The 14,486-nt window shown below is 41.2% G+C and overlaps 1 protein-coding gene and 1 long non-coding RNA gene across 2 annotated transcripts in view; both read left to right on the forward strand.

Moving 5' to 3' along the window:
• Window positions 1–14,486, forward strand: part of LOC131262568 (uncharacterized) — a 174,424-nt gene that overhangs the window by 154,147 nt on the left and 5,791 nt on the right. The window lies entirely within an intron of this gene.
• On the forward strand, window positions 8,791–14,486 carry LOC131262512 (transcription elongation regulator 1). The gene is made up of 7 exons (XM_058264535.1): window positions 8,791–9,018; window positions 9,121–9,694; window positions 9,760–10,897; window positions 10,961–11,111; window positions 13,005–13,690; window positions 13,757–13,919; window positions 14,002–14,486. Exons 1-7 carry the CDS (start codon window positions 8,806–8,808, stop codon window positions 14,293–14,295), a joined length of 3,219 nt encoding a protein of 1,072 aa, XP_058120518.1. The 5' UTR covers window positions 8,791–8,805; the 3' UTR covers window positions 14,296–14,486.

Below are 14,486 nucleotides of genomic sequence, written 5' to 3' on the forward strand. Positions count from 1 at the left end.
ATTTGGTAATGCGACTGTGCATCGTGCGGACTTGTTCAGCGTAAATAAAAGATGATAATCTTTATTAATCACACATGTTTTCATGGAATAACAAGAAAAGAGGTAAGAGAAGCCTTTTCCGGAAACATATTTAGCACCATCATCAACGTCGGTCGAATGTAGGTGTTGAATGAAAAAACGTCAACAAACCAGAGGTTTGTATCAAAACTTGTTGACACGGCGGGAGTGAATAAATCACAACCGTTGAAGGAAGTTTGGTTTTAAATATTCCATCTCTTGAACTTCATATTCGATATAGGGTTTTTTGAGAAGTAGAACTTCGCACAACGAACTTGGTGGCTTCGGGAATTCTCTACAAACTCGCAACAAACAATTAGAATGTGCTGATGAACGATGTGATCGCCATCGTCAGTTCGCTGCTGCAATAGTGCAACCAGCGGATATTCGACGAAAAGATGCCAATAGCTTTCGAATTGCTGATCGAAGCGATTCAAAACGAGATGTCCCTGGGTAACATAAAGCTACTGCATAAGCTGCTGAGGAATCGGGTGTTTAACTTCCATATCTTGGTGAAATTCTGGGCACATACAATACATCAGTACGATTATCAAGGACGGTCGGAAGTATTGTCGGCGTCACGTCAGTAGATGTTGGACGTGGTACAGGAGAATTTCGCGATAGGTACGACACTTCCGCCGCAGGATACCAAAATGGTACTGGAGTCACTGTTGACAAACGTGAAGTGTTACATCCGAAAAGAGTTTAACATTGAAAAGGTTCGTAAGATTCAGGTGACAAGCTTATTCATTTTCCTATTTTTCTCGTTTTGGATTTCATTCGGGCTCACCCTTACCACCACAACGAAGCACGAAGCTACGGTTGATGACAATTTGGCGCCGAGGAAGCTGATCAAGTTCATTACCGATATGCTAAACACGAAGCGAATTTCGAGCAAAAAAATGCTGTCCTGCGATTCTACGATCCATCACTTGAGTGCCACAACCTTTAATCGGGGTTGTTTTCCTTCACGCTCAGCAGCAGCAGCGAGGAGAATGTTTCCTCTCAATAATCGGGTAGGTCGGTGATAAAAGATGTTACTTTCACAAAGCGTAGTGAAAAGTTGGATAGCAGCGCTGGAAACAGTGTCGAGTCGCCGGGTGTGAAGTACGCTGAAGAAAATGACGCAGATAACCTATGTATGATGTACCAAAAACAACATTGTGGTTCGAAGATAAACAGAGATGCGACTCTAATTTTCTCGATCAGAAGGCGGATTAAACAGCGAGTGGATCAGCAGTATGAAAGCCAACAACACGTTTACCCAGGGCCAAGCAAGGATTATGGTAAGTTTATTGATTTATTTGCGTTATCGCTTCAGCACTCGATAATTTTTATTTGAAAAGTGTTATTTGCAACCGTCCAGCAGGTTTCAACAACAAAGGCCGGAAGGTTTCTGCATTGCTCGTATTGACCGTGGTGGAGCGTTTGCTGCTTGTAGAGGCTATGATTTCGGAAACGAGACAGGACATACAAGCAAAAATAATGCTGGAAAGCCAGGGTAGGCCAATATTTCCAGTGACTGTATCGACGAGGGATGAACTTTATGCAATGATGATGCAGACGCTCTGTTCGCCGCCAGATGCAGCTAACCCTGTGATACAGGACGAGCAGCAAGCTAGGAAGCAGGTTTACTCCATGGTAGCTCGATAAATGCAGTGTTTGCGATTTTGTTGCATTCGAGTTCATCGGGGAAGATTATCCTGTTTGCAAGCAAGGTAAATGTAAACAGGTAATTTTTTGTATATTTGTACTTTTCTATATTTACCTTTTCGTCTTTTTCGTTTCATGACTACGAATTGCAACTAGACGGTTTTTGGAACACGCGAAGAAACTATTCCAGAAAAACGGCTGAGATTGTTAAAATAAATCCTCTGTTTGAATTCGAATTTGTATTTTGTTTTGATTTGATGGCTTTGAGCTGTCAGTTACGGAGTTGGGATGGAAGGGTTCAATTTATAATAGTAAGGATCGGATCAGTGCACCCACGGTGGGTTCATTTTTCACGCACACACTTGCAATTTTGGCTTAATAAGACTGCTATTAATCTTCTATGCAGCCCCTTTCTAAGCCTGGCGAAAATTATCTAAATCGTGTTTTCTGTCACTTGGGCAGGCCGTGTATATACACGGCGATACGAAATTCCGCACCCATACATTCAAACATCGGTGGGATTTAGGGCAATTTCACTGCATTTTTCAAAAATAACCGTCAATTTTGTCACCTGGGTAACGAGCCGAAAACAGCTTGGCAGCTCGAAATATCGTTCTAAAAACGTCGTACGTGCGAACAAACGTCCTACTTTTTTGTATGGGGATCAAGATGATTAAATACTGAATAGGTGACTTTTCAGCAGGTATTTTTTTTAGAAAATGGCTACCGTGGCTTTTGACAGCATGGTGATAAACAGCCAAGGTGTATAAATATAGAAGGTGACTTTATGTCGCTTTGGAAGGGGTGCCATATTTGAGAAGAGTTGTGTCAAAAGCCCAATCCTTTTCCGATGCCCCCCCTCAAAACCCTCGTGAATACCTCAGAAGTGTTATGTCAAGTCATGAAATATCATTTTACACTGGACGACTTCACCTTCCATTTTATACACCTTGAAAAACAGCATAGAATGTAAACAACCAAGGTGTATAAATTAGAAGGTGAAGTCGTCCAGTGTAAAATGACATTTCATGACTTGACATAACACTTCTGGGGTATTCATATGGGTTTTGAGGGGGGGTATCGGAAAAGGATTGGGCTGTCTTCTCAAATATGGCACCCCTTCCAAAGCGACATAAAGTCACCTTCTATATTTATAGAGCCCCGCTACACGACCCGAAAACTCAAAAACTTCTCGGCGAGAAGAGGGGAACAACCGAGAAGTTTACGTCAAAAACTTTTCAGCTCCGTGAGCTGAAAACTGCACCCGAGAAGTTTTTGGCAGCTAACCGAAAACTCAAATGCGTCAGAAGAAGAAGACGAAAAAGAAATAAATGTAAACATAACAAATCTCAAAAACCAAATAAACGAACATATGGTGATAAATTTACGTGTTTCTTTTGTAGTTACGGTTAGTTAATATTTTGTTATTTTATAGCTAGAATATCAATTATAAATTCACTATAGATCAGGGGTTCGCAAAGTCCGGCCCACCAACTGATTCCAAAATCTAAAAGTTTCAAAAAGTTTAATGATAAAGATTAAAATATTTTATTCTACCACTTTTTATGTAACTTGAGAACATCAAAATCTTCCTTCTTCATGCGAAGAAAGTTAATTATAGTTTCATTTGCTTGCTCTGCTACAGTATTGTCCAGCAAACGGTTGCCATCTTCTTGCCTCCGCACAATACGCCTGTTGCGTTGTTGCAAGTTTTGGGTACTCAACTCGATGACCCGCGATAGGGTAGTTAGCCACACTTCAACAGATTATCCATCTTTTACTTTTTGTGTGAATTGAAATAAGATCTTGTTTGCTTTGAAGGAAGATTTTTGAGGTAACTGAAAAATCAAAAACAAAAACCTCGTTGCGCCGCAAAGTTTTGAGTTTGCGGCTCGTGTAGCGTGGCTCACAGAATTGGTACCACAAAACGCGGCTACACGAACCGAGAAGATTTTGACGTAAACTTATACGGTTTTTGAGTTCTCGGTTGGAGTTTTCGGTTCGTGTAGCGGCCCGGTAACGTCCGGATCGTACGCCGGCCGTCAAGCATTGTATAAACCTTGTAAATCGCTTGTATGAATCTTGTAAACCGCATATCCGGTCGATTGACAGCTGTCACACGCTTTCAGACTGCACCGTCGCGGGCAATAAAAAATCTAGCGCGACTCGCGCGACATCGCGCATGGCTTTTTTTACACGCTTTCCAGACTGCACCGTCGCGTAAGGCGACGTCGCCTGACAGGCGCTGAACTCCATGCAAAAATACCTAGCGCGATTCACGTGACATCGCGCAAGGTTTTTTTTTTATATAACTCGGGGTCCATACTGCAGCGCGACGTCCCGTTTCAAAAGTAGCCCAGTTTCGGCAGAACAATCGCGCAAGCCAAGCGCGTCAGAGGTAGGAGAGTATGTGGAAATATGTATCACATTGGAGCAAAAACTCGGCTAAAGTTTTTTATTGAATTTTGAGGTAGTAATGCATGATATTTGTTTTGCTACGTATTTTATGCACCCTGAGTGAGTTTGGCGCGTCCACATTTGAAATTCACTGAGACAACAAACTTAAACAAACAACGACGATATTTTGGCCCGCCGTAGGAAGTATATATTTCCACATCATCTCCTACTTGTTGAAGAGCAGTTCGTTTACTTTTCGGCACCCGAAAAAACTTTGGTAAAAATATCAATTAAAACGGAGTTTGATAACTGAGTTACATTTGTGAAGCCTAAAAATAAGTAGTACAACGAAAAATCCGATGTTTCGTGAAGAATATTGCTCGTTTTGTTCGCGTTTGTGATTCGGTTTGTTTACGTTTTGTCCTGCTGTCGCTTTGTTTACGTTTCGAATTGACATTTGACAAGGGCTAGCGCGACGTCGCGTTTTTCGCTGTTTCTACACTAGCGCGATTTGTGCGACATTTTTTTTGTATGGAGTTCGGCCGCCTGTCAGGCGACGTCACGTTTCATGACGGGACGTCGCGCTGTAGTGTGGACCCCGAGTAAGCTGAAATTCGATTCCGGCCATTATTATAGGAGTTACAGACCTTCAAAGTTGATAGATTTTTTTCAATTTTTCACCCAATATTTTCACAAATCTTGACTTCGACGGGCTGTTTCTCAGAATCTGGAAGAACAGAGGCTCTAGTTTTTGCGTCATTTCTTAGTTTCATCTTACATAAAAAAACATATTTCATTTTTCTGAAATCCAAAAATGAATTTTTGATTTGGTAAAAGAGTAAATGAGGCCCCGGGCTAGATTCTCCTCTTCCTACTGGTTCACATTAAGCGCCTGAAGCTATGCAAAGCGCGACGCATGCATGCTTTTCAAATATTTGATCGCTAACGGTTCGCTTAAAAGCTAATCACGCAGTGGAGGTTGGATGCGGTTTAATATACTTTTACATGTTAAGTTACTGTAAGTTACTAGTAACTTAACTATACCACACATGATGGACAGCATGAAACAATGAGTTTAGCCGAAGAAATGATTTGGAAACGGCGGCGCGCCCGCAGCGAGCGCAGCGAGCGGACTGCGCTAGGTCTACTGAAAAAGAGAGTTTGTTATAGTTTTGAGAAATAAGGGGGGCCCGTGGGCCCCCCTCATACCGCACCCGTAGGTTGATTGCGTAGCCGAAATTAACGGTACACACTACGATTCAAATACTCGTAGGTTGAATTTAACGAATTAATGTATCACCAATTGCATACATTCAGTTTAAACGTCCACAAGAGGTGTAGCCACGATCGAAAACATGGCGGCCGGGGCCTCATTTACTCTTTTACCTTTGATTTTTTCCCGGCTTCGCTCCATCGTGGCTTTGCCCAACTGGCGAATTTTGTCTCGTTATCATATCGTTACCATCTCGTTTGTTAATTTTCGATCTTCATAACGAGACAAAGTGTTGCACCAAAAAAGGGGGTGGGGTGCAACATTCAATCGGTTATATTGGCACAAAGCCATCCTATGTAGTTTGTCCAAACGGTTCAGGTAAGATGATTGAAATACTAGTCGAATGCGCTAACACGTATCGTGATGTTGAATTATTATTTATTTCTAGCAATGTGACTTTACCTGCTGCGATATCTCTAAATTTATCTATCGATGGGTTGCCACTACACAGACGCGGCCCGGACATTTGGTCAATTATTATGAACATCCATGAGCAAGTGACTCAGTGGCAATCTTCAGCGGCTCGACGAAGCCGCTAAGGGTCGAAGAGTTTCTAAGACATCATCGAAATGCAACATGAGATAATAGTTCGTGGAATTATAGCTGCTGCTCCGGCACGAGCATTTATTAAAGGTAAGACTTTCTTTCTCTCTAATCGTTATTTTACTCATCTTTGTTACGTCGTTTTTCAGCTGTGACAAACTTCAATGGGAAACATGGAAGTTGTTAGTGTACTACCGAATATAATCCGAATTCGCACACATTAGTTTTTAAAGGGATGCCAGGGAAATAAGAGGGCTTGCGTCCATCCAAGTAGATGATGAGGGTCACTATTTATTTGTATGTTTATCTCATACATTGGCGGAGTAAGTTTAAGAAATGATCAATCTATCGAAAGAATAATATAGACATGTAACATATCTGTGCATCCAACATACACAAAATATTGATTTTTCGTTCCATTCGTTCAACACCGAAATAATTTTACAGATAAAAGAGATGTCGATTATTTGTATACATAAACACTAGAGAAACAAATAAACAAAATGGAAAACACAAAACCTATCTTTAAAAAACTAGTATCACATCATGAAACTGACCATGGAATAACGAAAAGCACCATTCAGTACGAAAAGTAGCCAAATCAATGAAACACACAATGAAAACGATGTTCCAGCAAGTGATACGCCGACATAAATCTCCACGGAAATACCCATAGCAAGCATCCAAATGTTGGTCCACAAGACGCACCTGGAAAACCTTGATAAAAAAGAAAGACTTAATCGCTTTTTGGCAGCACATACTGAATCAAAGCAAAAGCCGTGCATCAGCATACAGATACATACAGATACATTGCGGCTACTTTTACAGCCGACTGGTGCTTTTCGTTGTGCCAAGAAATAAGTCATCACCTGTTGAAAATGTTTGTTGATAGATATTGGCTTTTAAGCTACCAATCGTCGAAGCGGAGCGTGGCTCATGTGATTTGGTGAGCCGACAACAACATACCTCTTCTTGTCCCAAGCAGTTCGAGCCTCAAAAGCAGCAAACACCAACACAAGTGAGTATAACAACAATACTAGTTATAAAAAGATTGGGAACAAACGATCCATATTCCCCTCTAATAGGTTGTACAATAATACCCGCTAGGCAATTTCGAGCAAATCGTCCTCAAAAACGTCCTTCATGACACAAACATCGAGCAGTTTTGTATGGTGAGGAGGACAAGGAGGACGATTGCTCGAAAAACGTCCTCCTTTTGTTTCATCCCCATACAAAAATGGAGGACGTTTGTTCGCGCGGAGCACGTTTTGAGGATATTTCGAGCTGCCTAGCGGGTAGATCAAGATAAATACACACTATATAAGTTAGCGGAATGTAGAGCATTTTGACGTCTACACTGCAAAAAATCGAAAAATAGCTTTTGACAGTATGCTGATACTCAAATTTGGCGGGAATCGTCCTTAGAAGATAAACAAACAACAACGCTCGAGAACCAAACAAACCGATTCTTCAATTGCTTTCGTTTTGTTCGCATGGAAAATGTTTAAGAAGCCGTCGGCCGAAGTGGGTCACCGATTTTTCGACGAAATGTATCGAAGTTTCACCTCACGCACCTTCTCGTTACTCGCATAGTTGTTTACATTCTATGCTGTTTATCACCATGCTGTCAAAAGCTACGGTCGCCATTTTCTAAAAAAATACCTCTTAAAAAGTCACCTACTCAGTATTTAATCATCTTGGGGTAGATGCAAGGTGTATAAATATAGAAGGTGACTTTATGTCGCTTTGGAAGGGGTGCCATATTTGAGAAGACTTAAGCTGGCTGTAGACGTCACATATTAATCTGTGCAGATCTTTGACGTCTACAGATTTCCTTTGTTCTCTCGTACCCATCGTCTGTCAAACATCCCTCCAGATATCTCGAATATCTCGAGGGATGTTGGAAATAGCTACGGAAAGGCTGTAGACGTCAAACATCTGTGCAGATTAATATGTAACGTCTACGGCTTGCTTTATGTCAAAAACCCAATCGTTTCCCGATACCCCCCCTCAAAACCAATATGAATACCCCAGAAGTGTTATGTCAAGTCATGAAATGTCATTTTACACTGGACGACTTCACCTTCTAATTTATACACCTTGGGGTAGATGCACCTTAATGACAAGCGAGACCGGTGGAAATACAGTGGCTGATCCCAAAGAGTGGGAGATGCAAGATCGTCAAGTGAAACTACAAACTATTTTAAAATCACCGTTTTTTTATTTCTATCGCTATACTTTTTCACCGGGTTTGACCGTCGGTAAAAATGGCCGCCTCCATGAGTTGTCAAAACTCAAACGGCTGGGTTACACTTCCTAATGTAGCGGTTTATTGGAAGGTGGAAAAACGTTCTAAAGATCAGACAGAATGTTCCAAAGATGCTTGTCAATTGTTAGTTGGGTTGAGCTCCAGCTCGGCGTCACCATGCGGCCGTGCCGTAAGATTACCTTACTTTTCGCCAACTATTTCAGGAACCCCGTGCACTGCTAACGATCCGTTCTGATGCACTGCCGAATCGGAACTGTTCCTCACTATTAAAAATTACAACAACTTTTGAAAATCAATAACTGACGAATTGAAAACGTAAACAAAACGAATTTCCTTTCTTTTTCTAAAAAAATCAAAGCGATTTGTTCGGGATGAACCTACCTGGATAGTAATCCACGGTAGAGTACGTTCTACTCTACCCTCTGGGTTTGCGTCAAATCAGAAGAGCTTAGTGCACCTTATAATTTTCTTATCGTATCTCGTTTTAGCACTTTTCATTTGTATCGATCCCTATATCGCACGACATTGTTGATGCTTTGGAAAAATAATGCTCTGAGTTTTCTCTCTGAATTATCCAAGTTAACACAGTGTAATTGGAGTTCGTGAGCGAAACATGAGTACTGAAGGGGAAAATCATGTATCTATCGCTGAAGTGAAAAATGAAATAGTAAGTGACCAGGTAATAAAGCCACTCATGCATCGACCGCCTGCAGCATCTAGTACAGATGGAAATAACGACGGTAAAACATCTGCTAAAACAAGCCCGGTGGCTGCATCTTCTCTGCTTGGAACCCCACCATCAAAAACACAAAATCCCGCTACTGCTGTGAGTATCAACAATACTTCACTTTTTTTTTGGCAATGTTTAGTGTGGATGTTTGCCCGCTTTATTAATGAATGTATACATATACATGTTTATTTTGCTTAGGACTTATGGGTAGAAACCAAAACAACTGATGGCAAGTTGTATTACTATCATGCCATCAGCCGAGAGACAACATGGACTCGCCCCGAAGGATCAAATGTTAATATCATGACACAGGATGAAATAGAAGTTCTAAATAAGCAACAGTCGCAGCAATCTACTGTAGACCAACAGGGCGTTGATGTTGTCTCGGTAACGAACGTTGTACCTGCTTCTAATGCAACTGCATCATTACCCTTGCAACAGAGTGCTATTCATCCACCAAGATTCTCCGGGCCTCCACCTACATTCGGGATGGCGCAGTTCGGCATGCCACCACCAAATTTTCCTAACTTTCCTCCGTGGAACCCATCCACAGTCAACAATGGTCAAGCTTGGATGATGGGTCAAAATCATCCCGTAGATGTGGCCAAACAGGCTATGACTGAGATTAAATTGAACGAAATTGACCCTGCAATCGTTGCCAAGGCGAAAGTGTGGAGTGAACATTCTGCGCCTGATGGACGTACGTTCTTTTACAACGCCTCAAAAGGTGAAAGCGTGTGGGAGAAACCGCAGGCATTAAGAGATCTCGAAAGTATGTACGCATTGAATGCATCAATGTTTTTCTCTATTTATCTTTCAATATATCCTATTTTACAGAAGCAAAATTGACTGTTTGGAGCATTAAGCAGAAAGCTAAAGTTAATTCCTCGGGGCCACCATTTTTAGCACCACCAATTCCACCTCAATTGCCCATCATGTCGTCTATACAAACATCGACAACAGGTATAAAAATCCAGCAGTTTCCTTCACCATTGACTTCCTCTGGGCACGGTATTTCCGGAATGCGACTACAGCAGCTACCAGTTGGCACTGGTACTAGTGTAATTTTCGATCCCTTGGGGTTTATGGCCAAAAATGACAAGTCAGTTCCAGAGGACGAGCGGAAACGGAAGGCAGATCAAGAAAAGAAACGCAAAGATGAAGAAGAAAGTGTTAAAGTAATGAAAACGCAGGATAAAAGCCGTCCCATATACCACAACCCAATAAGTGGCACACCGTGGTGCGTCGTTTGGACGGGAGATGGTCGGGTGTTTTTCTACAATCCTTCGTCTCGTACTTCCGTGTGGGAGCGACCGGAGGAACTAAAAGACCGGGCAGATGTCGATAAGGCTGTGCTTGTTCCACCACTGGAGCTGCTTGGAAGTGCTGCAGCAACAAAAGAAACGGACAGTGTGTCTAGCAAAGCACTAACGATTGCGCCTGGTGCGGCCATGGTAACTGCTATTGCCGAAAGAGATGATGCTTCCCATACTGTTAACAATAGTAAAAATATCAACGATACTCGAAAGATGGCAACGGAAACCACTGATTCCAGTGGGGAAGAAAATGGTGACCATGCAAGTAAGCGATTGAAGATAGAAGTCGATACTGCCCTGAAATCAACGCAAAACGCCTCGCGTTCGGGCAATGAACTGGAAAAAGAAGTGATTGCAATGGAAGCCGAGGCGCGAGCTGCCCGTGAACGAACTCTTATACCGTTGGATGTGCGGATGAAGTCTTTCCGCGAAATGTTGCGTGAAAAGGATGTCTCTGCTTTTAGCACATGGGAGAAAGAGCTGCATAAAATTGTGTTCGATCCGCGATATTTGTTGCTGACGTCTAAGGAACGCAAGCAAGTATTCGAAAAGTACGTCAAGGATCGCGCTGATGAAGAACGTCGCGAAAAACGTAACAAAATGCGTCAGAAGCGTGACGATTTTCGGGCCCTGATGGAATCAGCCCATTTGCATGGAAAGTAAGTAGGCTTAACAAAGTTGATGTGGTTGTCGCAATTGACTGCTATTTTTCTTTTACCTAGATCATCGTTTAGTGAATTTGCTCAAAAATTTGGTAAAGATGAGCGCTTCAGAGTAATTGAAAAGATCCGTGAGCGAGAAAGTCTGTTCAATGAGTTCATTGTCGAAGTAAGGAAGCGCGAAAAGGAGGAAAAACAGAACCGAAAAGAACAGGTATGTTAACCGTTCAATCTCCTCAACCTTTACATCAATGGTTAAAATTGCTATGACATGCATTCGTCCATGTGTCTTTAGCCCCTTCACAGTCCTGCCAAGTTGAGGAAATGGCTCACAAATTTTCACACTGTTTTTTTTTTTACATTTTTGTATGGTTTTGGTCTAGAACCGAAGAAAAAATATTTTTTTCTAAAAATTTTAGGATTTTATTGATTAAATGATGGTCAGTTTGCATATGTGTTATTCGTGATTGTGATCAGCAATGATTTGCTAATAATAAGCAACACTTTGGTTTAAGTACATCGAATAGTGTCAAATAATGAAAAAAGTTTACAAATACTTAAGAACGTGTTTCGAAGCAGGAAACATAACGTGCGACAAAAACTTAACCAAACTCATTTTCCTTCCCTGTACGTGAGGCTTGAAATTCTAATCACGTACTAAGGATGGACAAGTCTGTTAAACCTTTGAGTATTATGGCAAAAAAGGACAATATCATACAGCAATTTGATCACCAACAGGCTAATCAATTAGTTTACTTGAATCGGCAAGTCTATTGTAAAGCACTTCATGGTGGGATATCAAACGGGTTAACTAGTCAATTGGTAGCTTTCTAGCATCTACCAAAATGATAGGTATCGAATGGATGATTGTGTTAGAAACGACCAAAGTAGGATAAAAGTGCAGTTTCGGTCGAAAACATACTGTTGCGTGGCTCACCCTAATACGCGCTCGTTTCCCAATGCGAAAAAGCGATCGTCGACAACCTTATCCTACATCTTTCGACTGGTATTTGTCTACAACAATCATTCATGCGATGATACCATTCATTGCGGTAGGGGTGGATGGGGTAATACGCACCCCTTAAGGAAAACTATAAAATTTTCTATTAAGTTGGCTCTTGATTGTTGATTTTATCACTGAATAGGATTCATAAAGGTTCAAACTAGTTACCAGTTCAAGAATGTTTGCTTTTTTAGCTAAGAAAATCGTAATTTATTCAGTTTTGAAAAAGTTCAATTTTTGATCGATCTGTATCTGGTTGAGGCAAAACGCACCTGTGCTAGGGGTAATACGCACCCCAACAAAGGGGCAATACGCACCACAACAAAGGGGCAATACGCACCATAACAAAGAGGCAATACGCACCACAACAAAGAGGCAACATCCAACGTCAAATAAAGATAGTTTGTTTACAAACTGGTGCATTTTACCCCGACATACTGGGTGCATATTGCCCCCATTCATAGTTGAACACATTTTCAACTAAAATATGAGTAAATCTGCATACTTTCCGAAATTTTCATGAACAGTCTCAAGCACTGATTCTCAATTCACTAAATTTCGTATTCCTCGTGGGTAAATATAGATTTTTGCACTTAATATTCCTTAGCGGAATGGTACGTCACATTATAACAAAAACTGTCTGAGCTGAGAATGATTTTGTTTTGCGTTTATTTCGCGTTTCTGTTGATGTAGAGCTGCCAAACTCACAGGGTGAACATATTTTAGATTGATCTTACAGAGTGACTACTTTTTACGCGTTAAAAACTCGTCTTTCAAGGGAAATTGGAAGGGGTGCGTATTGCCCCAGGGGTGCGTATTACCCCAGCCACCCCTATATCCTAGAAATTTACCTAATCATTCATGCGATGATACCATTCATTGCGTTAGATCCAAGAAATTTTCCTAATTGAATTAATTATTATACAAATTAAGGGAATTCTAAAATTTGAAAAAAAAATCATTCTCATCATTATTTTGACGATTAAAATGATACTGATTCAACTAACAATGATTGTGTTGCAAATCGTTTTTGCCTTAATTTAGCTTCGTTCATTTCATTCAACCAATATAAACAAAATAATGAATAATTCCTCCATCTTATAGACACGTAAAGAATTTATTGCAATGTTACGGGAGCGCAGTGACATCAACCGGCATTCCCGATTTAGTGACCTTCGAAAACGATTGGAAGGAGATATTAGATACAAAGCTATTACCGAGCAGCATGATCGTGAAGAAATGTTTGAGGACCATATCAGGATGCTGAAGGAAGAAAAACGTCGTGCCAAGGAGAAAGAAAAGGAAAAAGATAGCAAAGATAGAAATAGCCGGAGCGAACATAAGAACTACAGAAAATCAATCGAACGTTCACGAGATGAGCGAAGCCGATCAAATGACCGTGAATCTGGTCGCAATGCAAAGGTTAATAATAATGAGGACGGAACTGCTATTCTTGCAAACAACGAAGGTGATGACGAAGGAGAAGAATGTAACACGTCCGACGAAGACGAGATCGAGCGGCAGCAGAAAGAGCGCGATCGAAAGCTGCGAGCTGAGGCTAGCATCAAAGAACGCGAAAAAGAAGTTCAACGTACATTGGCAACCCACTTACGCGATCGCGACAAAGAACGCCAGCACCATCAACGTGATGAAGCCATACGGCACTTTAACGCATTGCTCGTTGATCTGGTACGAAATGCCGATCTTACATGGAAGGAAGTAAAAAAACTACTAAAGAAAGATCACCGCTGGGAACTGATCGCCATGCTCGATCGTGACGATCGTGAAAGGTAAGGTAGCTGAAACTTGAAAATTTTGCTGTAGCATGTACTTATTTTTGGTTGAATATTTTTCAGACTTTTTAATGAGCATCTTGCAAATCTTGTGCGCAAGAAACGGGACAAATTCCGCGAAATGCTAGAAGAAATTCCGTCGCTCGAACTGACGTCCCAATGGAAGGAAATAAAGAAACTTATTCGTGACGATCCGCGTTACTTGAAATACAACAGTAGCGAAAGGGTAAGTATTCTTCGCTAGTTGCCATGTTACTACCACGAGTTTGGAATATCCTGTCTATAAGCCTGTTTGGTCGAATTTTCAGGGAGAACGCGAATTTCGTGACTTTATCAGAGATAAAACGACAAATGCAAAATTGGCTTTCCGTGAACTATTGCAAGAGTGTAAGTTTCTTACGCATAAAAGTCTGGAGCTTTATCGAGAGAATTCGAACCACCTGCGTGAGGTGGAAAACATTTTGCAAAACGACAGGCGTTACCTGGTGCTGCACCACATTGCACCAGAGCGTACACAAATGATTTTAGGACATCTCGAGGACCTCCAAAAGCGTGGCCCACCACCTCCGCCGACTGCTAGTGAATCCTTGCGACGCAAATAATGAAGATAACATAACGTTGTTTAATGATCAAAAATTACTCTCCCAAGAAAATAACTTAGCATAAGCAAAAAGGAGTTTCCATAATTGGTATGTAAAGTTAGATTAACGAATCGAGTGACTGCACCTAAAAATCGAAGGGGAATTTTGTGAGTCATGAAACAGAAATAAAATAAATTTGGATTGTCATTAGT

This window comes from Anopheles coustani, chromosome 2, assembly GCF_943734705.1.
Source record: "Anopheles coustani chromosome 2, idAnoCousDA_361_x.2, whole genome shotgun sequence".
NCBI classification, from domain to species: domain Eukaryota; kingdom Metazoa; phylum Arthropoda; class Insecta; order Diptera; family Culicidae; genus Anopheles; species Anopheles coustani.